General features: G+C 44.5%; 1 protein-coding gene across 2 annotated transcripts in view; it reads left to right on the top strand.

The window, feature by feature from the left end:
- Positions 1-660: 660 nt before the first annotated feature.
- PAWR (pro-apoptotic WT1 regulator) overlaps positions 661-19,156 on the top strand; it is a 146,830-nt gene continuing 128,334 nt past the window's right edge. The window contains exons 1-2 of one of the 2 annotated variants that reach the window (XM_054027147.1): positions 661-852; positions 1,562-2,119. In XM_054027147.1, coding sequence (XP_053883122.1) covers positions 1,628-2,119 — 492 coding nt within the window. In that variant the 5' untranslated portion in view covers positions 661-852; positions 1,562-1,627. Of the gene's footprint in view, positions 857-1,561; positions 2,120-19,156 lie in introns of both variants that reach the window. The other variant, XM_054027140.1, reaches the window with a different exon arrangement.

Below are 19,156 nucleotides of genomic sequence, written 5' to 3'. Positions count from 1 at the left end.
TATCTCCTTTCCTGTCTGGAACCATAAGCACAAGGCAGGAAAGGATGTTCTCATGGTATTTCTGGTCAGACTGTAGGGCCAGAAACCTTCCCAAAGACCCATTATCATTATTATTTATGTATATTGTGGTAGCACCTGCAAAACCAAGATCGTATTGTGCAAGGTACTGTACAAACACAGTCTGTCATTGTGCCAGAGACCTCACAATCTACATTTTCCAGCCCGCTTTGCCGATGGACGAGCTGGGGGCAACTTTGGGGATAACCTCTGAGCTGTGGGAATGGTTAACCAACCCCCGAGTGGGTGGCGCTCGCCTGTTTCTGTAAACACAGGTGGTCTCCCACTAGGTGAGAACGAGGCATCTCAGCTGGGGACCGGGCTTTCGGCAAGGCAGAGCAGTTCGCGGGCTCTCCCCACACAGGGACACAGCGCAGCGGCAGGACAGGCGGGTTCGCACCGCTCTGCGCTTACGGACTCGAGCTGCCCCATAAGGACCCTCCCGAGCCCCGCAGAGAAGCCGGGTCCCCGTGTCCGACGCCTCGCTGGGCTCGCCACGTGCGGGCAGGTGTCCCCGCGGGGCTGGCGTCGCCCGGGGGCGGGCGCTGCGGGTAGGACGCCGCGCTCGCGGGCACTGGCAGGGCGCCCCCCCTCCTCCCCCGCACCCCATTGTTAAAGCCCTCTCGGCCGCTTCCGCCCGCGCTTCGGCTCTGCTCGCCGCCGCCCGGCCCGGGGCGCTCGGGAAACTTCGGAGCAGCCGTTCAGCTCCTTCCGGGAGTGGGGCAGTGCGAGCCGCCGCGACTCACCTGGAGCCGGGGCAGGCAGCGCCACGGCCCCTTTCCCCGCAGCGGCGAGGTAGGTGAGCAGCCCCGTCCGGGAGCGGCGCGGCGCGGCAGTCGCTGCTGCAGGAGGGGTGGTGCGGGGACGGGGCTGCGCGGCGGAGCCTCTCCTGGCGGGGTGGCCCCCTGCAGCGGGTAACGCAGAGCCCCAGCCGGAGGGCCCGGGACTAGCCCGGTAGTTACTCCCCCTCCCCACCCTAGAGCCGGTTGGGGGGCGCTCGCTGCTCTGGCCCTGCTGGGGTAGGGGGGCGCGGGAGCAGCCGGAGCGTGTGGAGCGGGGTGACTTGCGGGGGGGGGGCTTCCCATGAGGGGGGGGGTAACACTCACAGGGGGAGTGTTGGCGGGGTGGACAGGCACTCTCGGGGGAGGGGGGGCTTTTTTTTTGAGGGGGATGAGCGGTGCTTTCCCGTGGGGGGAGCCGAATAGGGGCTGTCCTGGGGGAGGGGTGTGGGATTGTTGGGGGGGAGTTCATAGGGGCCTCCTGGATGTGGGGGGCTAGTGAGGGCCCCCCTAGGGTGGAAGTGGGCCCGGGTGGGGGGAGGGCTAGTGGGGGGGGGCGGAGTGGGCCCGGGTGGGGGGGCTAGTGAGGGGCCCCCTGGGAGTGGGGGCGGTTGGGGGGTAGTGGGGACGTGGGTTGAGCGGCGTTTGCCTTGGGCGCTGGGGAGGGGTGTGTGGCCGGAGCTCCCCGGGGGCGGGGCTCGCTCACTCCCCTGTGCTCTCCGCAGGCTCTGGTGCCTGGGCCCGTAGCCGCCCCTCCCCCCGGAGCATCGCCCATCTGCCCCGCTGGGAACATGGCGTCCGGCGGCTACCGGAGCAGCGGGGGCAGCACCACGGACTTTCTGGAGGAGTGGAAAGCCAAGCGGGAGAAGATGCGGGCGAAGCAGGCGCCGCCGCTGCCGCCGGGGGCACCGGCCGGGACTGACGGCAAAGCCCCCGGGAGCGCCTCCTCGGCTGCCGAGCTCAACAGCACCCTGTACCCCGCCGGCCTGGCCGCTCCGCCGCACCCCCCGGAGCGGGGCGCCCCGTCCCCCAGCGGGGGCACGAATTGTGTCCCCCTTTCCGCCAGAGCCGGCTCCAAGGAGCCCCCGCCCCCAGCCGGGGGCAGAGCGGCCGAGCTTGCGGGGAAGCCCCCCGCCGCGCCCGGCTCCCCGGAGGAGGAGAAGGCGGTGGCGAAGGGGAAAAGCTCCGGTCCCAGCGCCAGGAAGGGGAAGGGGCAGATCGAGAAGAGGAAGCTGCGGGAGAAGAGGCGATCGACAGGTGTGGTGAACATCCCCGCCGCCGAGGTGAGCCCTGCGCCCCTGCCCGGGGTAGGGGGGATGCTGGGTGTGTTCAGGGGCTCGGTGAGCTCGCTGCTTGGGCGAAGGGTGGCTGCAGCCCTGCTGGGATGCTGCACTTGAGCAGCCAGCGCCTAGCTGTGAGCTCTGCTGCCTGCCGATCCCACCCCCGCCCCGGAGCTGCTCAGGCGGTGGGATTGCTTCCAGTTTCTTGCAGCGAAGGAGGCTTGTTCCCTCCTGCTCAGGATGAGGTGTGGGGAAGCTGCCTAATCCGTGAGATGTGCTGTATCACAGGCTGCGCGCTTAACGCGGGCGGAGCATCGTCCATCCTGTCCGCAACCCTCTGGGGACCAATAATAGGCTTGTCAGTGGCAAAGCTAAAGGTTTTGGTTTGGGAATCGTTTGGTGGGATTTTGGCAGTGTGCTGGACCGGGGTTGTAACGTCATTCTTTCCCCCCCCCCCCACACTTAAACTGTGAGTTTAAAAACAAGATTAAACAGAGTCCTCCGGTTCCAAACACTTTGGGCTGGGTCTGAGCCCGATGTTGTGATGCTTGCATGGCTGCAGGCTTGGGCTCCTAATGAGGAAGGATTAGTGAACATTGACAAGAATAGCATCTTCAATATATCCTTGAGCACTTTTTAAAATAAGTACAAGTATGGCACTTTTTAGTGTGTCCTGGTTGAAACTAGGATGTGAAATAGTGTGTGTGCATTAGAAGAATTGCAAAGTATTCATTAATATGAAATGTCCTCCTAATTATAGTCTGGTTATTTCACCACTTAAGACTCAGTGTGGTGATCTTTTATCAAAGGTAATCTTTAATGATTATCTTTTGTTTTTGTCATCTATTACTCAAATCTGAAGGTGAGTTTTTAATCTTAATAAATATGTAAAATTAAAAAGTACATTGGTTCACGTTACTAGTCAGTTACTTATCTAAACACTGAAGAAAGGACATCATGGTATCAAGCTCTGGATAAATATTCAGGTGTAAATATACTTCTAATCTAAAACAATTTCCTGCATTGGAAAAAATGCAGTGGTTTGAAGTGCATTTTTTTGACTCTGAGAAGAATATTTTTATCAGCCAACACAACTGTTCTTTGTGGTTTGCTACTAGCATGAAAATCTGGCATTCATTTAAAATACTCTTATAGGAATTCAGAAGCATAACCAGATCGTTTGCTTTTTACAGCTAAAGGCTAGAGGAGACTTAAAACAAAGCTGAATTGCATTCTTCAATTTTTTATTGATGATAAAGAACAACACTATTTTAGAAAACATTTATATCACTCTTTCTCCTCATCTACTAGGGACTGCTGCATGAAAAACAATCTTTTGTGTCTTGTGCAGCAGGAGAAGACGAAATCCTATTTTCTTCACCTGAAGTCACTAATCTTTTCTTTGTGATGACATAATCACTTTCACAGCAACCACTTGTCAGGTGAGGAATAAGCAGCAGGAACAAATGAAGTCTTAAATAAAAATTCTGTTTTAGGGCTCAGTTCCATAACTTTCACTCAAGTGATTAGCCTTGTTACTTGCACAGTCTTCACTTTGCAGTGAAAGGTTGCAGGACTGGATCCTAAGTACTCACACTCTTGAAAGGGAGGAAAGTTGTGAGTTTAAAAAAACACAACAAAACTCAGAGCTTGAAAACTTCCTTGGTACCTACATCCCTGAAGACTGATCCTTCTAGCCTGTGTGAAAAATACCTGCACCACCACACCTATTTAAATTACGTACCACATCTGCATTCCACCAAATAGTTTTATATAATCAGTTCCATGTGCCCAGTTATTGCTGCTCCTGAATATTAAATCAGTAGTGTCCTGCCTTCTTATTGTTGCTCCCACCTCTACTGCCCTTCCCTTGAACCTGGGCCCTGTGCTTTTTGCTTGCACTCCCTTACTATTAGAGGAGCAGTGGCTTAGGGCCTGCTATCCCTTTTTTTGGTTTCTCCCTCTCTTCAGTCACAAATAGCCTGGATGGATCTGCTCCCTTACTTTCCTCTCTTATACTACTAAAGCAATGGATTTGTTGGGGCCACTGTGATTCTTCTCTACTCCAAAGAGACAGCCAGCTTCTTTTTTCCCATTTGGTCCCAAATATCTGCTTGCCTTGGGTGACCACTTTTTTCTATCTGTCTCTTTAAGAATAACTTCGCAAAATCTTTCACCATGTGTCAACATTCCTTGGAATAACTTAATGAAGCTTTTGCCATGGTATATGTTTTGTCTTAAAACTTTGAATAACTTCATAGCCAGTAACAATAAACAAAGGGTTCTTTCACACCTTTTAGTGTCTCTTTTTAAAATTAGGTACACTTTGACCAAGAAACTGATTTCTTTTTAATGTCAACTTTTGTTATAACATTTATATTTATGATAGTAGCTAAATAAAATTACTTAACCTGCAGATCTGAGGGACTGCTTAAGGTGCTGATTGCATCCCCCCCCCCAGCTGTTCTGGCTTGTGGGTAGAATTCATAAGTGAACATTGCATCTTGACAGGCAAATATTTACATGAAACTGACTTTTTTGAGATCAGGCCAACTTCTTGAAAGTCTAAGACTAATATTTTAAAATAGGAGTATATGTAGCACTAAGAATTCATAGTTCAAGGCCAGAAGGAACCCTCAAATCATTGTCTGATCTACATAACACAAGCCATTACATTTCATCCAGATATCCCAATGTTAAGCCTAATGATGTTAGACCCAAGCATTTCAGTTCTCAAAAGACTTAAGACATGTCTACACCGCATCTGGGAATGAGCGTTCTAGCCTGGGTTTGCAAACTTGTGCTAGCGTGTCTTGTGCCACCTCGCTAAAAACAGCTGTATAAATGTTGTGGCTTGGGCAGGGGATCAGGCTCTGAAGTCTGCAGGGCTGTGAACGTGTTAACTCAAGCCGCAATATTAAACAACATCGGCACAGCTATTTTTGGAGTACTAGCGTGAGTCTGTGGACCTGTTTGGGAGGCTCACTCCCAGATGTTTAGGACGCATGCTCTAAATTGTATGCCAAAGACCGAGAACAGGCCACTGCAATGGGAGGGAATTGATTAGATCAGCTGCATTAATGTGGTGATCCACTCCTCATGCTGCAGATAGAGGTGAAAACTCCTCAAGGTCTCTGTCAATCTGACTGGAAGAAAAAATTCCTTCTTGACCCCAAATCTGGTGGTCAATTTGACCCTGAGCAAGACACTTCAGCCAGACATCTAAGAGAAGATTCTCTGTACCACTTCAGAGCACTGATCCACCCCATCCTGTATTATGTTTCCCACTCTGGCCAATCTGTGATGCTTCAGAGGAAGGCCAAAAACCTGAGAGTATGCTTGGCCAGTTGTGCATGGGGAGAGGAAATATTCCTTCCTGACCCCGCATATGACTAGCTGAAACCCTCAGGCGTGAGATTTGATTATAGTTATTGTATTAATGAATTCTATTTTTAGTGACATTTCTGTATTATCTGAACTTCAAGAAAATATTCTAGTATAAGTACTTTATAAACCAAATTAATTATGTAATTAGTATTCTGAATATTTGCTACACGTACGTCCTTTCATATGTTCAGCATATAGTTTGAGATGACACTGTATACTTTAAAGCAACATGTGTATATAAGGTAAAGACATCTTTCCCTTTACATGACTTTAAGACAAAACAAAAAAAAACCTTAAGTTTGCTGGACAGATGATGACTTCTATACTTGGGTTGAAAATGTTAGAATGAGAAACACAGAAACAGTGGCACCTGTTGACGCCTTCCTCTTTCAGGTAGCTAGATAGATTTTTCTAATGCTATACATAGTGACTTAGCTGTTCTGTATATTAACTTTAATGGGACAATAGCATTTTTAACCCCATCAGCACTTTTAAAATTTACCCTACTACATAGGCGCTGACTTCCCCTCTGCTCAGTGGGTGCTGGACCCATCTTCCCCGCTTCTTCCTGCCCCTGCACTGCCCTCGCTCCACCCCCATTCCACCCCCTTCCCCCAAGTCTCCACCCCTGCTCTACCTCTTCTTCACCTCCTTCCCTGAGCGCACCTCGTTCCCCCTCCTCCTGGAAAGTCCTAAGTGCTGCCAAACGGCTATTAGGCGGTGGGGTGGATAGGAAGTGCTGGGAGGGAGAGGAGCGGGGATGCGGCGTGCTCGGGGTGGGAGAGAGAGCTTGGCTGCCAGTGGGTGCAGAGCACCTGCTAATTTTTCCCTGTGGGTGCTCCAGCCCCGGGGAGTCAGCACCTATACCCTAGTATGTTCTAGGGATGTGAAATATTGAACGGTTAAACACCTAACCGATAAGTATTAGTCTTACCGTTAATATATTGCAATTAACATTTAAAACAGATTGGTAAAATTTCGTGACATTGTAATACCTAATGTGCACATTAAAAATGCCACAGCAATACTGGTGGGGGTGGGGGTGCGGGAGCTTGCAGCTCCAACTCAGGGCATCGCTGGAGCAGCCTGTGCCTGGTGGAGAGGGCACTGCTGGGGGCAGCCCGGCAACCCCCTCCTCCCAGCTCTGCTTCTCTTGCAGCTGGCTGTAGCAGTGGGTCTGCCAGGGAACCACTGGATCTGCCCTGGCACCACTGCTTTCCCAGCAGTGATCTGCCAAACTAGCGCACTTAGTAACTGGGAGATAGAGGGATAGGATCTATGCAAGGCTTGGCACGCGGCGCCCAGCCTTGCATACGCAAATGATCCCCCAGCCCACTGCACTCCACTTCCAAGGAGAGACAGCAGGGTAGGTGCTCCCCCACCAAGCCAGGGGTAGATTAACGATTAAAATTATATTGGTTAATCATTTAATCGGGTACTTTTAAAAAATTATATTTACATCCTAGTATGTTCTATGACTCAACTGGGTTTTACTGTCTTTGTTCCTTTTCTTTGTGAGTCTTATGTTCTCTAAATTCACCACTGAGATGCCCTAATGTATCAGTATTGAGAACTTTTAAGGATTTTTTTTTTGCCACTATGCATATTTAAGTACTCATGCTACTGTCCCTCCACCTCTGTTGCCAATCAGCAGGATGGCACTGGTGAAAAATGAGAATTCTGGTCTGGTATGTTTGTTTTGATTTTTTGTGTGTGTGGTGGTAATAGTAAAAGGGAATAATCTGCTAAATACAAATTGCATTGTAACTGTTATATAGTGCATAATAGTGGTCTAGACATATGACAGGAATAATAATAATAATAAAAGTCCCTGCTCCAGGAACTTACACTTTTATTTTAAATGTAATGCAATGAGTGAGCTCAACAAATAAGTAGTGGAATAGAGCAGGAAAGGGTACCTGTTTGTCTGTTCTGCTGTACGTCCCTATCTTTGATTTCAATAGGTTATTATTTTAATGGTCAAGTTTCTCATTCCTTGTAAGCAACAAGAAAATAAGTTTCAGGGCTCCATCTTAAACACTTCTAGGAGTAAAGTTAAGCATGTTCTTGCGTAATTACATTGATTTCAATAGGGCCATTTTTTTGCATGAGTGTCTGTAGGAGTGGGATTTTTAAGGGGGACTTGGAAAACTACTACTAGGAAGAACTACTAATACGCCTCTTTGTTAATGGTAGAAGCATTAATCTTAGACCTGAGAGACTTTTTTAGTTCTATAGTAGAGCTCCCTCCCAGTAATTTTGAGACACTTTGTCTACTTACTGGAAGTGTTAGCTATAAATCTACAAAGTATATGTCATATAGTGTAAACTCGTATGGTTTCTCAGCTATGCTAGCAGATGTTTTATTTTCACATAGTACTTTGTAAATGTTCACTTAAGCTGCAAAAATAGTAGCTATATTATGGACTACATTTCTCCCCATTATAATGAATTGTATTTTAAAAGGTATAATGAATCAAAATTTTACTGTTCAGATGATAGACGCATGCATGTTTCTGATATATGCTGATGTAGGACAGCAAGCTAGACAGTTGGTTTTGATTTAATACCCTCACTGACAGCATTTATGTTTTTGCACTAGGAAATGTCCTCTAAACTCAGAGGTGTTCTTTTGTTATTGACAGGGTGATGAATGATTTAAGAGAGTGTAAAGAACTCTGATCTATATATCTTGTGGCTACCATATTCTAGACATGACAATCTCCTGACCTAGTTGTAAAGAATAGTAGAGAAACTATTAGTGAGTAAGAGCTAAAGGAGAGAACACCCTGGGGCTGAATCTGTTTTGAAGGGGTATTAACAGAAGTGGTAGTCTACTTCTGTGTAATGGCTACAAGGATCCATCTTTCTGATATCTACCTTCTCTTGGCTCATTCCCAAACACAGTATTCAATAAATAGTAATAGGTGCGTAATCATTTTAGAGTATATTGTATCTGTGGTGCTTAATACTGCCAGAACTTACAGAAAGTGAAAGTTCTAAATGAGGCAGAGAAATAAACACTCTAAAGGTAAAATTCCTGCTACCACAGTATTCCAGTATGTTCTGTTGTGTGGAACAATAGAGAGTAACTCAGTTTTCATTAGACAAATTTAGTGAGCAAATGCCCCAAGCATAGTCGGTGTGAGCTAATGGTGGTCTTAGAGTGAATGTTCACATGGATTTCACTCTTGGCGCAGATGTGCCCCATGCTGAGAGCATGAATTCTTGTGGCTAGCAGTATCCTTTTGGACCAAGTCTGTGCTCTCCTGCCCCAGGGCATAACGGGCAGAGCAGGCCCAACTGTTCCTCAGTTCCTTGTTACATGAGACTGAACCCCTGCAGTGTCCACTTTCTCTATATTGTGTAATATTCCTTAGGCTTGTATATAATATTTAGATAGTGTAGTTTCTGTTATACCTACTGGCAAAACATATATTAAAAAAAAAAACCCTTCAGTCAGTGTTAGTGAGGCTAACTCGTTCTCTCGCTCCCGGCCTCCCCCAGTTAAGTACAGTTAAGTACAGGTACTAGTATATTATGGCAGAAGTAAAGTCACCAGGATTTAAGATGGGTGTGATGCTTTAATGCCTATTAATGACAGACACTAACAGTGATTGCTCTGTCTTGGAAGCCAAATCCTGGTGTGATGTTCCATTTGTTGCTCTTTTTCCAAGCACACTCAGAATGAGTAAAACTCATCTGAAGCTGTTCTTCCTAGAAAGGGCGGGGAGGGTTAAGCAGAGAGATCCACAGGTCATTCTACCAGGAATTTAACAATGTCATCATGCCTGCTGCCTGGTGGAAGCCTCAGACTGTGGGCAGAGAGTTGTTTATGATAGAGTCTGTCTCCTCCTCTGCAGTTCTGAGGTCCTCTTGCCTCACTGTAATATTGGACAGGGAAGCACTGTCTGAAGGAAGGCTGTTGGCATGATTGCTTCCTCCATGAGGTAGGAATGTAGAGGCCCAGATAGGGCTGTGATATTGAAGAGTTTAAGGAAATGGAGAAGGGTCTCCTCCATTTCATTACCCTTGAATAGGAGGTCTTCATTGTTACTTGGACTACCCTGTGGATCCCTGAAGATTGAAGCCATGCTGACCTCCTTATGGTTATTGCAGGGGCCATCATGCATTCTGTAGTGTCAGACATGTCTAGCACTGCCTGTGGTAACATGCAGGCAGTCTTCCACCATGATAGACATGTGTTGCTTCTCTTGAACCACCAAGGGGCTATTCAAAGTTGCTTCCATGCACTTCATTAGGTTCTGGAATACTTTGAATTCATCAACTGAGGCACACATGGGTAAATTCACTGCCTCATCTAAGAAGGATGGAGTGATTGCAGCAGTTCTTCCCCTGACAGCTGATTTTCTTCCTCACTCACTTCCTTCTGCCTCTTAAGTATCATGTATCTAATTAACTTATTGGTGCAGGCCCCATGGCTGAAGGACTTTGGCTGACACCGTCCCACAGATCAATGTGCCAATCTAACAGCGTGGATCCTGGCTGGCTGATGTCCACTTAAAAAAGCTGTTCAGCTGAAGATCAGAACTTTTATTCTCCAAAGCAGGAAACCTTCAACCAGACTTGCTTATATAGCTAAATGGACAAGGTTTTCTATTTGTACAATTCATCACCAGCTGTATTCCTCAACACCTATTTTAGTAATACGGGACTATTTACTATTCCTTAGAGCAGTGGTTCCCAAACTTGTTCTGCTGCTTGTGCAGGGAAAGCCCCTGGCAGGCCGGGCCGGTTTGTTTACCTGCTGCGTCCGCAGGTTCGGCCGATCGTGGATCCCAGTGGCTGCGGTTTGCCACTCCAGGCCAATGGGAGCTGCTGGAAGCGGTGGCCAGTACGTCCCTGGGCCCGTGCCGCTTCCAGCAGCTCCCATTGGTCTGGAGCGGCGAACTGCAGCCACTGGGAGCCGCGATCAGCCGAACATGCGGACGCAGCAGGTAAACAAACCGGACCGGCCCGCCAGGGGCTTTCCCTGCACAAGCGGCGGAACAAGTTTGGGATCCACTGCCTTAGGGGCTTCCAGTCAGATACCCATTTTGATAGGACTGTCCTTATCTAATGACCATCTCCAAGCAATTCGACAAATGCTAGATAGTCACAGGATAGAATCTGCTACGTGGACAAGCACTTGAATAAAGAGCTACCATTTCTGTAGAGAAAATAATCTTTCTAAGTCATTACATTGCCTAAGGAGATTATGTTCATGCTGTCACAAAGCAATGAAACCCATTTCAAGCAATTGGTAGAACTAGAATGCTGAAACAGAGGAGCATGCAATAGAGTTGCCAGGTGTCCGGTTTTCGACCGGAACGTGTGGTCAAAAAGGGACCCTGGTGGCTCCAGTCAGCACTGCCGACCGGACCATTAAAAGTCCAGTTGGCGGTGCTGCAGGTCTAAGGTAGGCTAGTCCCTACCTGTCCTGGCATCACACTGTACCCCAAAAGCGGCCAATAGATCCAGCTCCTAGACGGGGGGGCGCGCACGGGGCTATGCATGCTGCCCCCGCCCTGATCACCAGCTCCGCACTCCCATTGGCCAGGAACCGTGGCCAATGGGAGCTGGGGCAGTGGTGCTTGCGGTCGAGAGCAGCATGAGGACCCTTCTGGCCCCCCTGACTAGGAGCCGGACCTACTGGCCTCTTCTGGGGTGTGGAGCCAGGGCAGGCAGGGAGCCTACCTTTGCGCCAGTGACTGGGAGCTGTCCGAGGTAAGCCCGTGCCCCAGCCCCCCCGCCCCCCCAACCCAGATCCTCCTCCTGCACTCCAAAACCCTCCTCCTCCATCCCAGAGCCTGCACCCCCAGCCGGAGCCCTCAGCCCCCCTGCACCCCACCCCCCTCCCCAGCCCTGATTCCCATCCTCCGAAGCACTCTCCTGCATCCCAAACACCTCATCCCCAGGGCCCGCACTCCCAGCCTCTCACCACAGCTATCCTCTTGCCAGCTATCTGGATTTTTATCATGTTTCACAATCTTTGGTGTTAAAGTACCTTCAGTGACATCTGCTTCTTGAGTCAAGCTGGAAAAAAGCAGAAACTTCTTTCCTTTGATCTTTTCATTTACAGTAGGTAAAAAATCTTAGCTATGATTTCCTACTTCCTACCCACAAATTGATGTCTGTTTAATTTGAAAAATGAGACTAGGTGAGTGAATTTGCATGGGTTGTTGGGAATATATTTAGTGCAAGTTCACTTTTAGAGAGCTGTATATAATGTTATAGGGAAAACTTTCTTGCACCAGAATTAATATCAGTAGGTAACACAAGGTTGACATGAACTATGTTTAACAGCAATAAAAAAAACTATCAACCCTCCTAAAGTAAAAGTATATATTTCAAAATATTTTTCTTACAAAATTGTGAACACTGTTTTTATATTTGCCCCTTTGACTATAAATCCAGCTTTCAAATAATGTCTGTTGCCAAATTACAGTAATTACACTTTTGTCTAATGTTAGGGTGAACTAGTTTTGAGCAAATAAACTCATCCACATAAAGCAGTTGTGACGGGTTGGATCACAGAAACCCCCTTGGGAGCTGCCACCCGATGTGCAAAGACTACCCCTGCTTCTGTTTTCCCTGCCAGCTCAGGACTCCAGCACCCTGTCTTGCTGAGCCAGACACTCCCGTCTGACTCCAGACACAGACCCAGGGTCTGAATCACTTGTCCCAAAGCTGCAAGTTTACCTGAAAACAGCTCGCAGTAGCGTGCTTGTCTTTAGCACTCAGATGCCCAACTCCCAATGGGGTCTAAACCCAGATAAATCCGTTTTACCCTGTATAAAGCTTATGCAGGGCAAACTCATAAATTGTTCGCCCTCTATAACACTGATAGAGAGATATGCACAGTTGTTTGCTCCCCCAGGTATTAATACATACTCTGAGTGAATTACTAAATAGAAAGTGATTTTATTAAATACAGACAGTAGGATTTAAGTGGTTCAAAGTAGTAACAGACAGAACAAAGTAAGTCACCAAGCAAAATAAAATAAAATGCGCAGATCTATGCCTAATCAAACTGAATACAGATAATTTCCTCACCAGTTCCAGAGTGCTCCCTTTTACAGGCTAAGCTCCTTTTAGCCTGGGTCCAGCAATCACTCACACCCCCTGTAGTTACTGTCTCTTGTTTCAGTCTCCTTCAAGTATCCTGGGGGGGGTGGAGAGGCTCCTTCTTTAGCCAGCTGAAGACAACCTGGAGGGGTCTCCCACAGGCTTAAGTAGACTCTCTCTTGTGGGTGGAGACCCCCCTCCTCCCTCCTATGCAAAGCCCAGCTCCAAGATGGAGTTTTGGAGTCACCTGGGCAAGTCACATGCCCCTGCATGACTCAGTCTTTGCAGGCCGACGCCATTGTCCACATGGCATCTTGCATGTCTCCAGGAAGACTTCTCATGTGGATTGGAGCATTCCAAGATGCATTGTTCCCTAAGTGTCTCCTGATCAGGTACTTAACCTGGCAAATTCCTTCCTAAAGAAGCTGACCAAATGCCTCACAAAGCTTACTTAGAAATCAGGCAAGCATACAGCCCATATTCTTAACCTCGAGTAGAAAATGATATATGTGTACAAATAGGATGAATAGATATAGTAGACCATAACCCTTACGGAGATATGTTACATGGCACAGGCAGCACAAAACATATTCCAGTTATGTCATACATTTATAAGCACCCCCTCCCCATAAAGCCTTATGGGGTACACTGTCACAGCAGTATGTTGCTGGAGCAAATCTGTATTGTGAACTTTATGTAACTTTTCAATTGTAGCTTTTAATAAAATGGCAAACCGTTGATACGTAGTTTTGACTCATTGAAACTGTAAGCAATAGCTAAATCAGTGGGTGTTTTTTTTTTTTTTTTTTAAACTTGCTCATGCTGGGAAGATAAGATAACAAAGTCCCAAAAAAGAAATTCCCTTCTTAAAACTTGATAAATCAAAGATTAAGTATGCAACTGTGGTTTTAAGGTTTAAAGTTCATGTTCTGGTGACATGAATGGTTGTATAAATGTTGGTATTGTGAGGGGAGGAGATATTAAAGCAGGGATGACAGAACATTTCAATTGGAGGGAAAATGAGTTCTCAAAGCTTGAGAGCTCTGGTTGGAAACAACATGAGTGCCTAATCCTGTGAGGAGTGCCCTCTGCTCCCAGGTGTTGTCTATATACCAAACACTTTTAACACGAACTCATGACAAGTGGTAGCAACAGTAGATAGATATGGTGTCCAGCATTTATTTATTTTACCACTATGGAGTCCAGGCTACAGTACTGCTTCTACCACTGTTACTGCTGGTGGAGTTGCACTGATAATGAATTACAGCTTTAAAGTTTGCCAGTGTAAACAGAACAAATTTGTTCCTGATGGGAACATAACTACAGTTTCTACATCTTATTGCCTTGTTTGTAACTTATTTTAAAAATAATGCAGCCCTCTCCCCTTTCTGTCTTTGTCCTTATCACCACCTCCCCCCATCCTGTATTTTTGTGGATGTTCCTCTCTTTTTGGTGTCTTTCATATATTTTAAAATGTAGAGCTCCTGAAACTGCAGGATTGGTGACACTGGAAACAGAAGTCCTCTTCATGCAGATAAAATAGGATAGTGCATGCTATACTCCAGTTGTGGAATGGTCACTTTAAGAGATGAGGGTAATCTTTGTCTGGTGAGGCTTTCATCAAAGGTAGATTATGATGGTGATTTTTGTGTTGTGGATATTTGCAGTTGACCAGAGACTAGTAACTTATGTGCCACTGAATGCTGGTGACATGGAATGGACAGTGGTGAAAAGTAGCAGAAGTCCCCGTAGCTTCTTTTGATTTCAGCATTTGTATGTATGTATGTATTTATTTATTTATTTTACTTCTGAGCGCAGTCTCTGGAACAGTGGTGTGGTATTCCTTGACTAGCTTCAGCTTTAGTAATTAGGTATAGCTATTCTGGACACTCTGTCACTTTATTTTTAGGGTGCTTTATTCTCTCCATTGTATATTTCAAGTTTATTTGCAAGTATGGATTGACAAATTCCAGTGGGAGAAAATAGGTTCAATATAAGCAAAATGAAAACAAGTGATAATGTTCGTATACTTTTAATGGACTACACAAGGATATTTCCTTCTGTCCTCTCACTTTATATTCTAATCAGTGGCTGAAAGTTTCCTTCAAATCTGTAGCTTTGCTCTCTGCCCGGTAACCTTTTTCTCTTGCCTTTTTATCAGGGCTGTCCACATTTCAGTCCTGTAGCAAGCCTCCTTATAAACTAAACCTTTTTACATTGCCTCTTGGCTGAAGAGAGATGATTGATCTACCCCTGTGACCTTTAGAGGAAAATCTGTGCTATGGCACTTCAGATTAAACCAATAGGTGTATGTCCTTTAGTACTCTTATTCCACAAGAATGGAGTGCATTTCATAATGCACCCTAACAAGTCAGTGAATTTGTGTATAGCTTGTCAACCCATGGTGGTCATTTTCAAAGCACTTGCTAATTGCTTGTGGTGGCTTGTAAAGTGTTTTAATCTTACCCTCAAGCTGGATGAACTAGAAATGCCTTACTTAATTACTAGGTTAATGGTCTCCTGCAATGGAGAAAACATTGCTTTTGGGTTAGTTAGGTTCTGTTGTTTCACAGGTGTAAATCCCATCAAAAATTATTACTTTCCAAGAGATTGTATTTCAAATCTAAATAGAATCTTTCTTATTTCCCTGCTCTTTATTCTGTAGAAACTACCTGGCATTACAGTAGCTGCTGGAATTCAGGCAGTATTGACTTTTGTCATAAGACAAGGGTATTAACCTTCATCATCCTGACCTAGGTCATGTGACTGGGGCCAGGAATTAGTCCCTTGCTTTCCAACATTCCTGTGTGGCAAACCCTTATTACTCATGGCATAGTTTAGTATAACAGACCATAGGCCGTGTCTCTCTTTTAGGGAAACTTTCTAACTTTCCACCAGTACTGGTAACATAGGGAGTTTTAGCATAGATAAGCTGCTGGCTTCTACTGGCATTTTTAACATTGTCACCTATTCCTGGTTCAGAGCAAATCTAATTGAGATAGTGTTAAATTCTGGCTACATTATGACTCTGTTTTGCTAACGCTGTGGTGGAACTGAGCTGGATTTGGCAACGGCAGGGCGACTTTTAGAAAGTTTTCCTACTACAGGGAGGAAAATATTTATTTAAATGAATACTAATAAGGTGATAATTGTAATTCTAAAAGTAAAAGAAATGTAATTACAACTAAACACTCTAGAGTTGGGTTTTTTGTTTAATTCATCACCATTTTGATTGGTTTTACCTTTTCTTACTTCAGTCAGCTTGGATAAACAGATTGCTCATTTTCACTTGCACACAACATGTTAGGACAAGTCAAAGATACAAATTTAAACATAGTGAGAATTCAGCACTTCTCCTTTCTCAGTCATAACCCTTGTTTTATTGTCAGATTTTCTAACACATAAAGCTATTAAGTCTGAAAAGGCTATTCCCGTGGATTTTCTTCTTCCTTCAGCCCTCCCTCCCCCCAAGAATATAAATGAAGGCTATTTTATAGAAAATTGCCCAGATGTTTTTGGCTTTACTTCCAAGGCCATGTTGCTACCTCTCAGGATGGTAGTTATCTGTCTTAATGCCCCAGCTAGTTCCAGAGATGGGTGTTTTACACGACTCTCAGATCTTAAGTATTTTAAACTAAGTTCTAGTCTTTCAGGGTGCAGAAAAAAAGTCTGAGATGTGGTAACTCTCTAAAAGCTCAAAAACCAGAAAGAAAAATAAAAAAAAAATCCAAATGTATCCTTTAAAAAATCTCATGGTTTTCTCTTGTCTCATGATTTCTGAATGCTTGGGCTTCGCAATATTGAGAGTGCCTCTTTTTGGACTGACATCAGAAAAGACTTGCATAGAGTAAATAGCAAAATACAGAATGGTTTGTTTAAAACAGTTTCCTTGTCACTTTTTGTATTTCTCCCCCCCCCCCTTCTGCTCCCCTCTTTGCCCTCTCCCTCCCCCCAATCCTGGAGGGCGCATGCTGATCTGGGTGCAACTCCTGGATTACAACCACACATGCCATTACAATTAAACTTTTTTCTTCCCCCTTTTGATTTTGGACTCCCTTTGTTGCAGCACTGTAGTGACCCCAGGAGATGACTTCCAAATTAAAACTAATGTTTTCTATTAATACATTCTAGGGCTGTCAGGCGATTTTAAAAAGACTGACCGCGCAATTGATTAATAATAGAAAACCATTTATTTAAATATTTTTCAATGTTTTCTACATTTTCAAATACAGTGATTTCAATTACAACACAGAATAAAAAGTATACAGTGCTCCCTTTATATTTTTGATTGCAACTATTTGCACTTTAAAAATCAAAAGGAAATAGTATTTTTCAATTCACCTAATACACGTACTATAGTCCAAACTCTTTATCATGAAAGTTGAACTTACAGATGTAGAATTATGTACAAAACTACAGAACCCAAACCACCAAAAGAGTGTTGCTCTTTTAAGACTTCTGAAAGCATGCTCCACACCTCATCCCTCAGATTTTGTACGGCACTTCAGATTCTTAAATCTTGGGTTGAGTGTTGTAGCTATCTTTAGAAATTTCACATCAGTATCTTCTTTGCATTTTGTTAAATATGCAGTGAAAGTGTTCTTAAAATGAACAGCATGCTGAGTCCATCTGAGACTGCTATAACATGAAATATATGGCAGAATGTGTGTAAAACAGAGCAGGAGACATACAATTCTTCCCCCCTCCCCCCAAGGAGTTCGGTCACAAATTTAATTAATGCATTATTTTTTTTAAATGGGCATTATCAGCATGGAAGCATGCCTCTGGAATGATGGCTGAAGCATATGTCTCTTTAGCAAATCTGGCACATAAATATCTTGTGACACCAGCTATAACAGTGCATTGTAATTAAGAAGTGGGCAGCATTATCTCCCATAAATGTAAACAAACTTGTTTCTCTTAGCGAGTGGACTTTAAAGTTTTACATTGTTTTGTTTTTGAGTGCAGTTATGTAACCAAAAAAATTGTTTGTAAGTTGCACTTTCATGATAGAGATTGCACTACAGTACTTGTATGACGTGAATTGAAAAATACTATTTCTTTATGAATATTTGTATTTTTATTGTTTTTAAGTGAGCACCATACACTTTATATTCTGTATTGTAATTGAAATTGATTATATTTGAAAATGTAGAAAAACATCCAAAAATAATTAATAAATTTCAATTGGTATTCTATTTAATAGTGCAATTAATTTTATGAGTTAATTGCGTGAGTTAACTGTGATTAATTGACAGCCCTAATATATTCTTAATAAAACCACTGTATATTACAAGATTGGTCCAATAGAATTTAGAACATCCTACAAATTTAATTTTACCAGGTATAATTTGATAAACAGGCAAGGCGTGTCCAGACCAGGAGATGCCCTTCATTATGAAAATTAAAAATTAACAATTAGAAATACCTTTATCTCTGTATTTAGATACAGAGATAAGAGAATTTTTATTGTGTTGAACAAAAACTTGGAAAAACCCAGATAGTAAAAAGACAAGTTTCAGAGTAACAGCCGTGTTAGTCTGTATCCGCAAAAAGAAGAACAGGAGTACTTGTGGCACCTTAGAGACTAACAAATTTATTAGAGCATAAGCTTTCGTGGACTACAGCCCACTTCTTCGGATGCATATGCATCCGAAGAAGTGGGCTGTAGTCCACGAAAGCTTATGCTCTAATAAATTTGTTAGTCTCTAAGGTGCCACAAGTACTCCTGTTCTTCTTTTTCCAGATAGTAAAATCTCCCTATAGAAGCTGTTGGACAAAGATCTGGTTGGGAAGACACCAGCCTCCAAACTTAACCCTATAAAAGGAAGATCCATCCATTCTGTTTCTCTTCAAAGTTTAATAATCCATACAGAGTCAGAAGATATGAGTTATTCTATAATCTTTCTAGCTGTCCATTCCAAAACATTTTGTACTGATCTGGGTATGCATATACCAGATGAAACTTTGGTTTTCATCAGGAATTTTCTTTTGAAATCGGGTCAACTGTCATGATTAATAGGCCATATAGGTTTCTTACTGGAAGTCTTCCACTTCACATAACTTGAATTTGTGTGCAGAGTCCGAGATGATGTGCAAGTGGCTAACAAGTGCCTTTTGCCTGTATGATTTATTTGTGCTATTTCCATGTGTGACAGAGTGCTGGAAGGTAGCACCTATTGAACCCTGCGGGTGGGTTAATCCGCCACCTCTGAAAGTCCGCTCTGAACCTAAGGGGAGGAGCTACTAGACTAGGTGTTCTCTCAACAAAATTTTTGGTGGTCTCAGAGTACGGCCGCCTGCTCTTGCTAGTGGTCACTCCGACAATTTTTCCTAAAATACTTAATTAACTTTAGAAAAAAGATATATGAACATATACACGTCCAAATCAGTCATTTATTTATGTAAGGGTTTTTTTGCAGACTGAATAATAAAAATAATGTAGAGTTGTCTCTCTTCTTTATTAGACCTAAACAGAATAGAAACACAGATAAGGTGCATGGTCTGTTCTTGTCTTGTGCTTTTTTTGGTTGCATTTTGTTTTAGACTTGCTAGCTGGTAAGTCTGCTTCTGTGATATTTGTAT

Source organism: Malaclemys terrapin, chromosome 1, assembly GCF_027887155.1.
Source record: "Malaclemys terrapin pileata isolate rMalTer1 chromosome 1, rMalTer1.hap1, whole genome shotgun sequence".
NCBI lineage: Eukaryota > Metazoa > Chordata > Testudines > Emydidae > Malaclemys > Malaclemys terrapin.
Note: the sequence above shows the minus strand (reverse complement) of the source record. Positions and strands in the feature narration are given on the sequence as shown.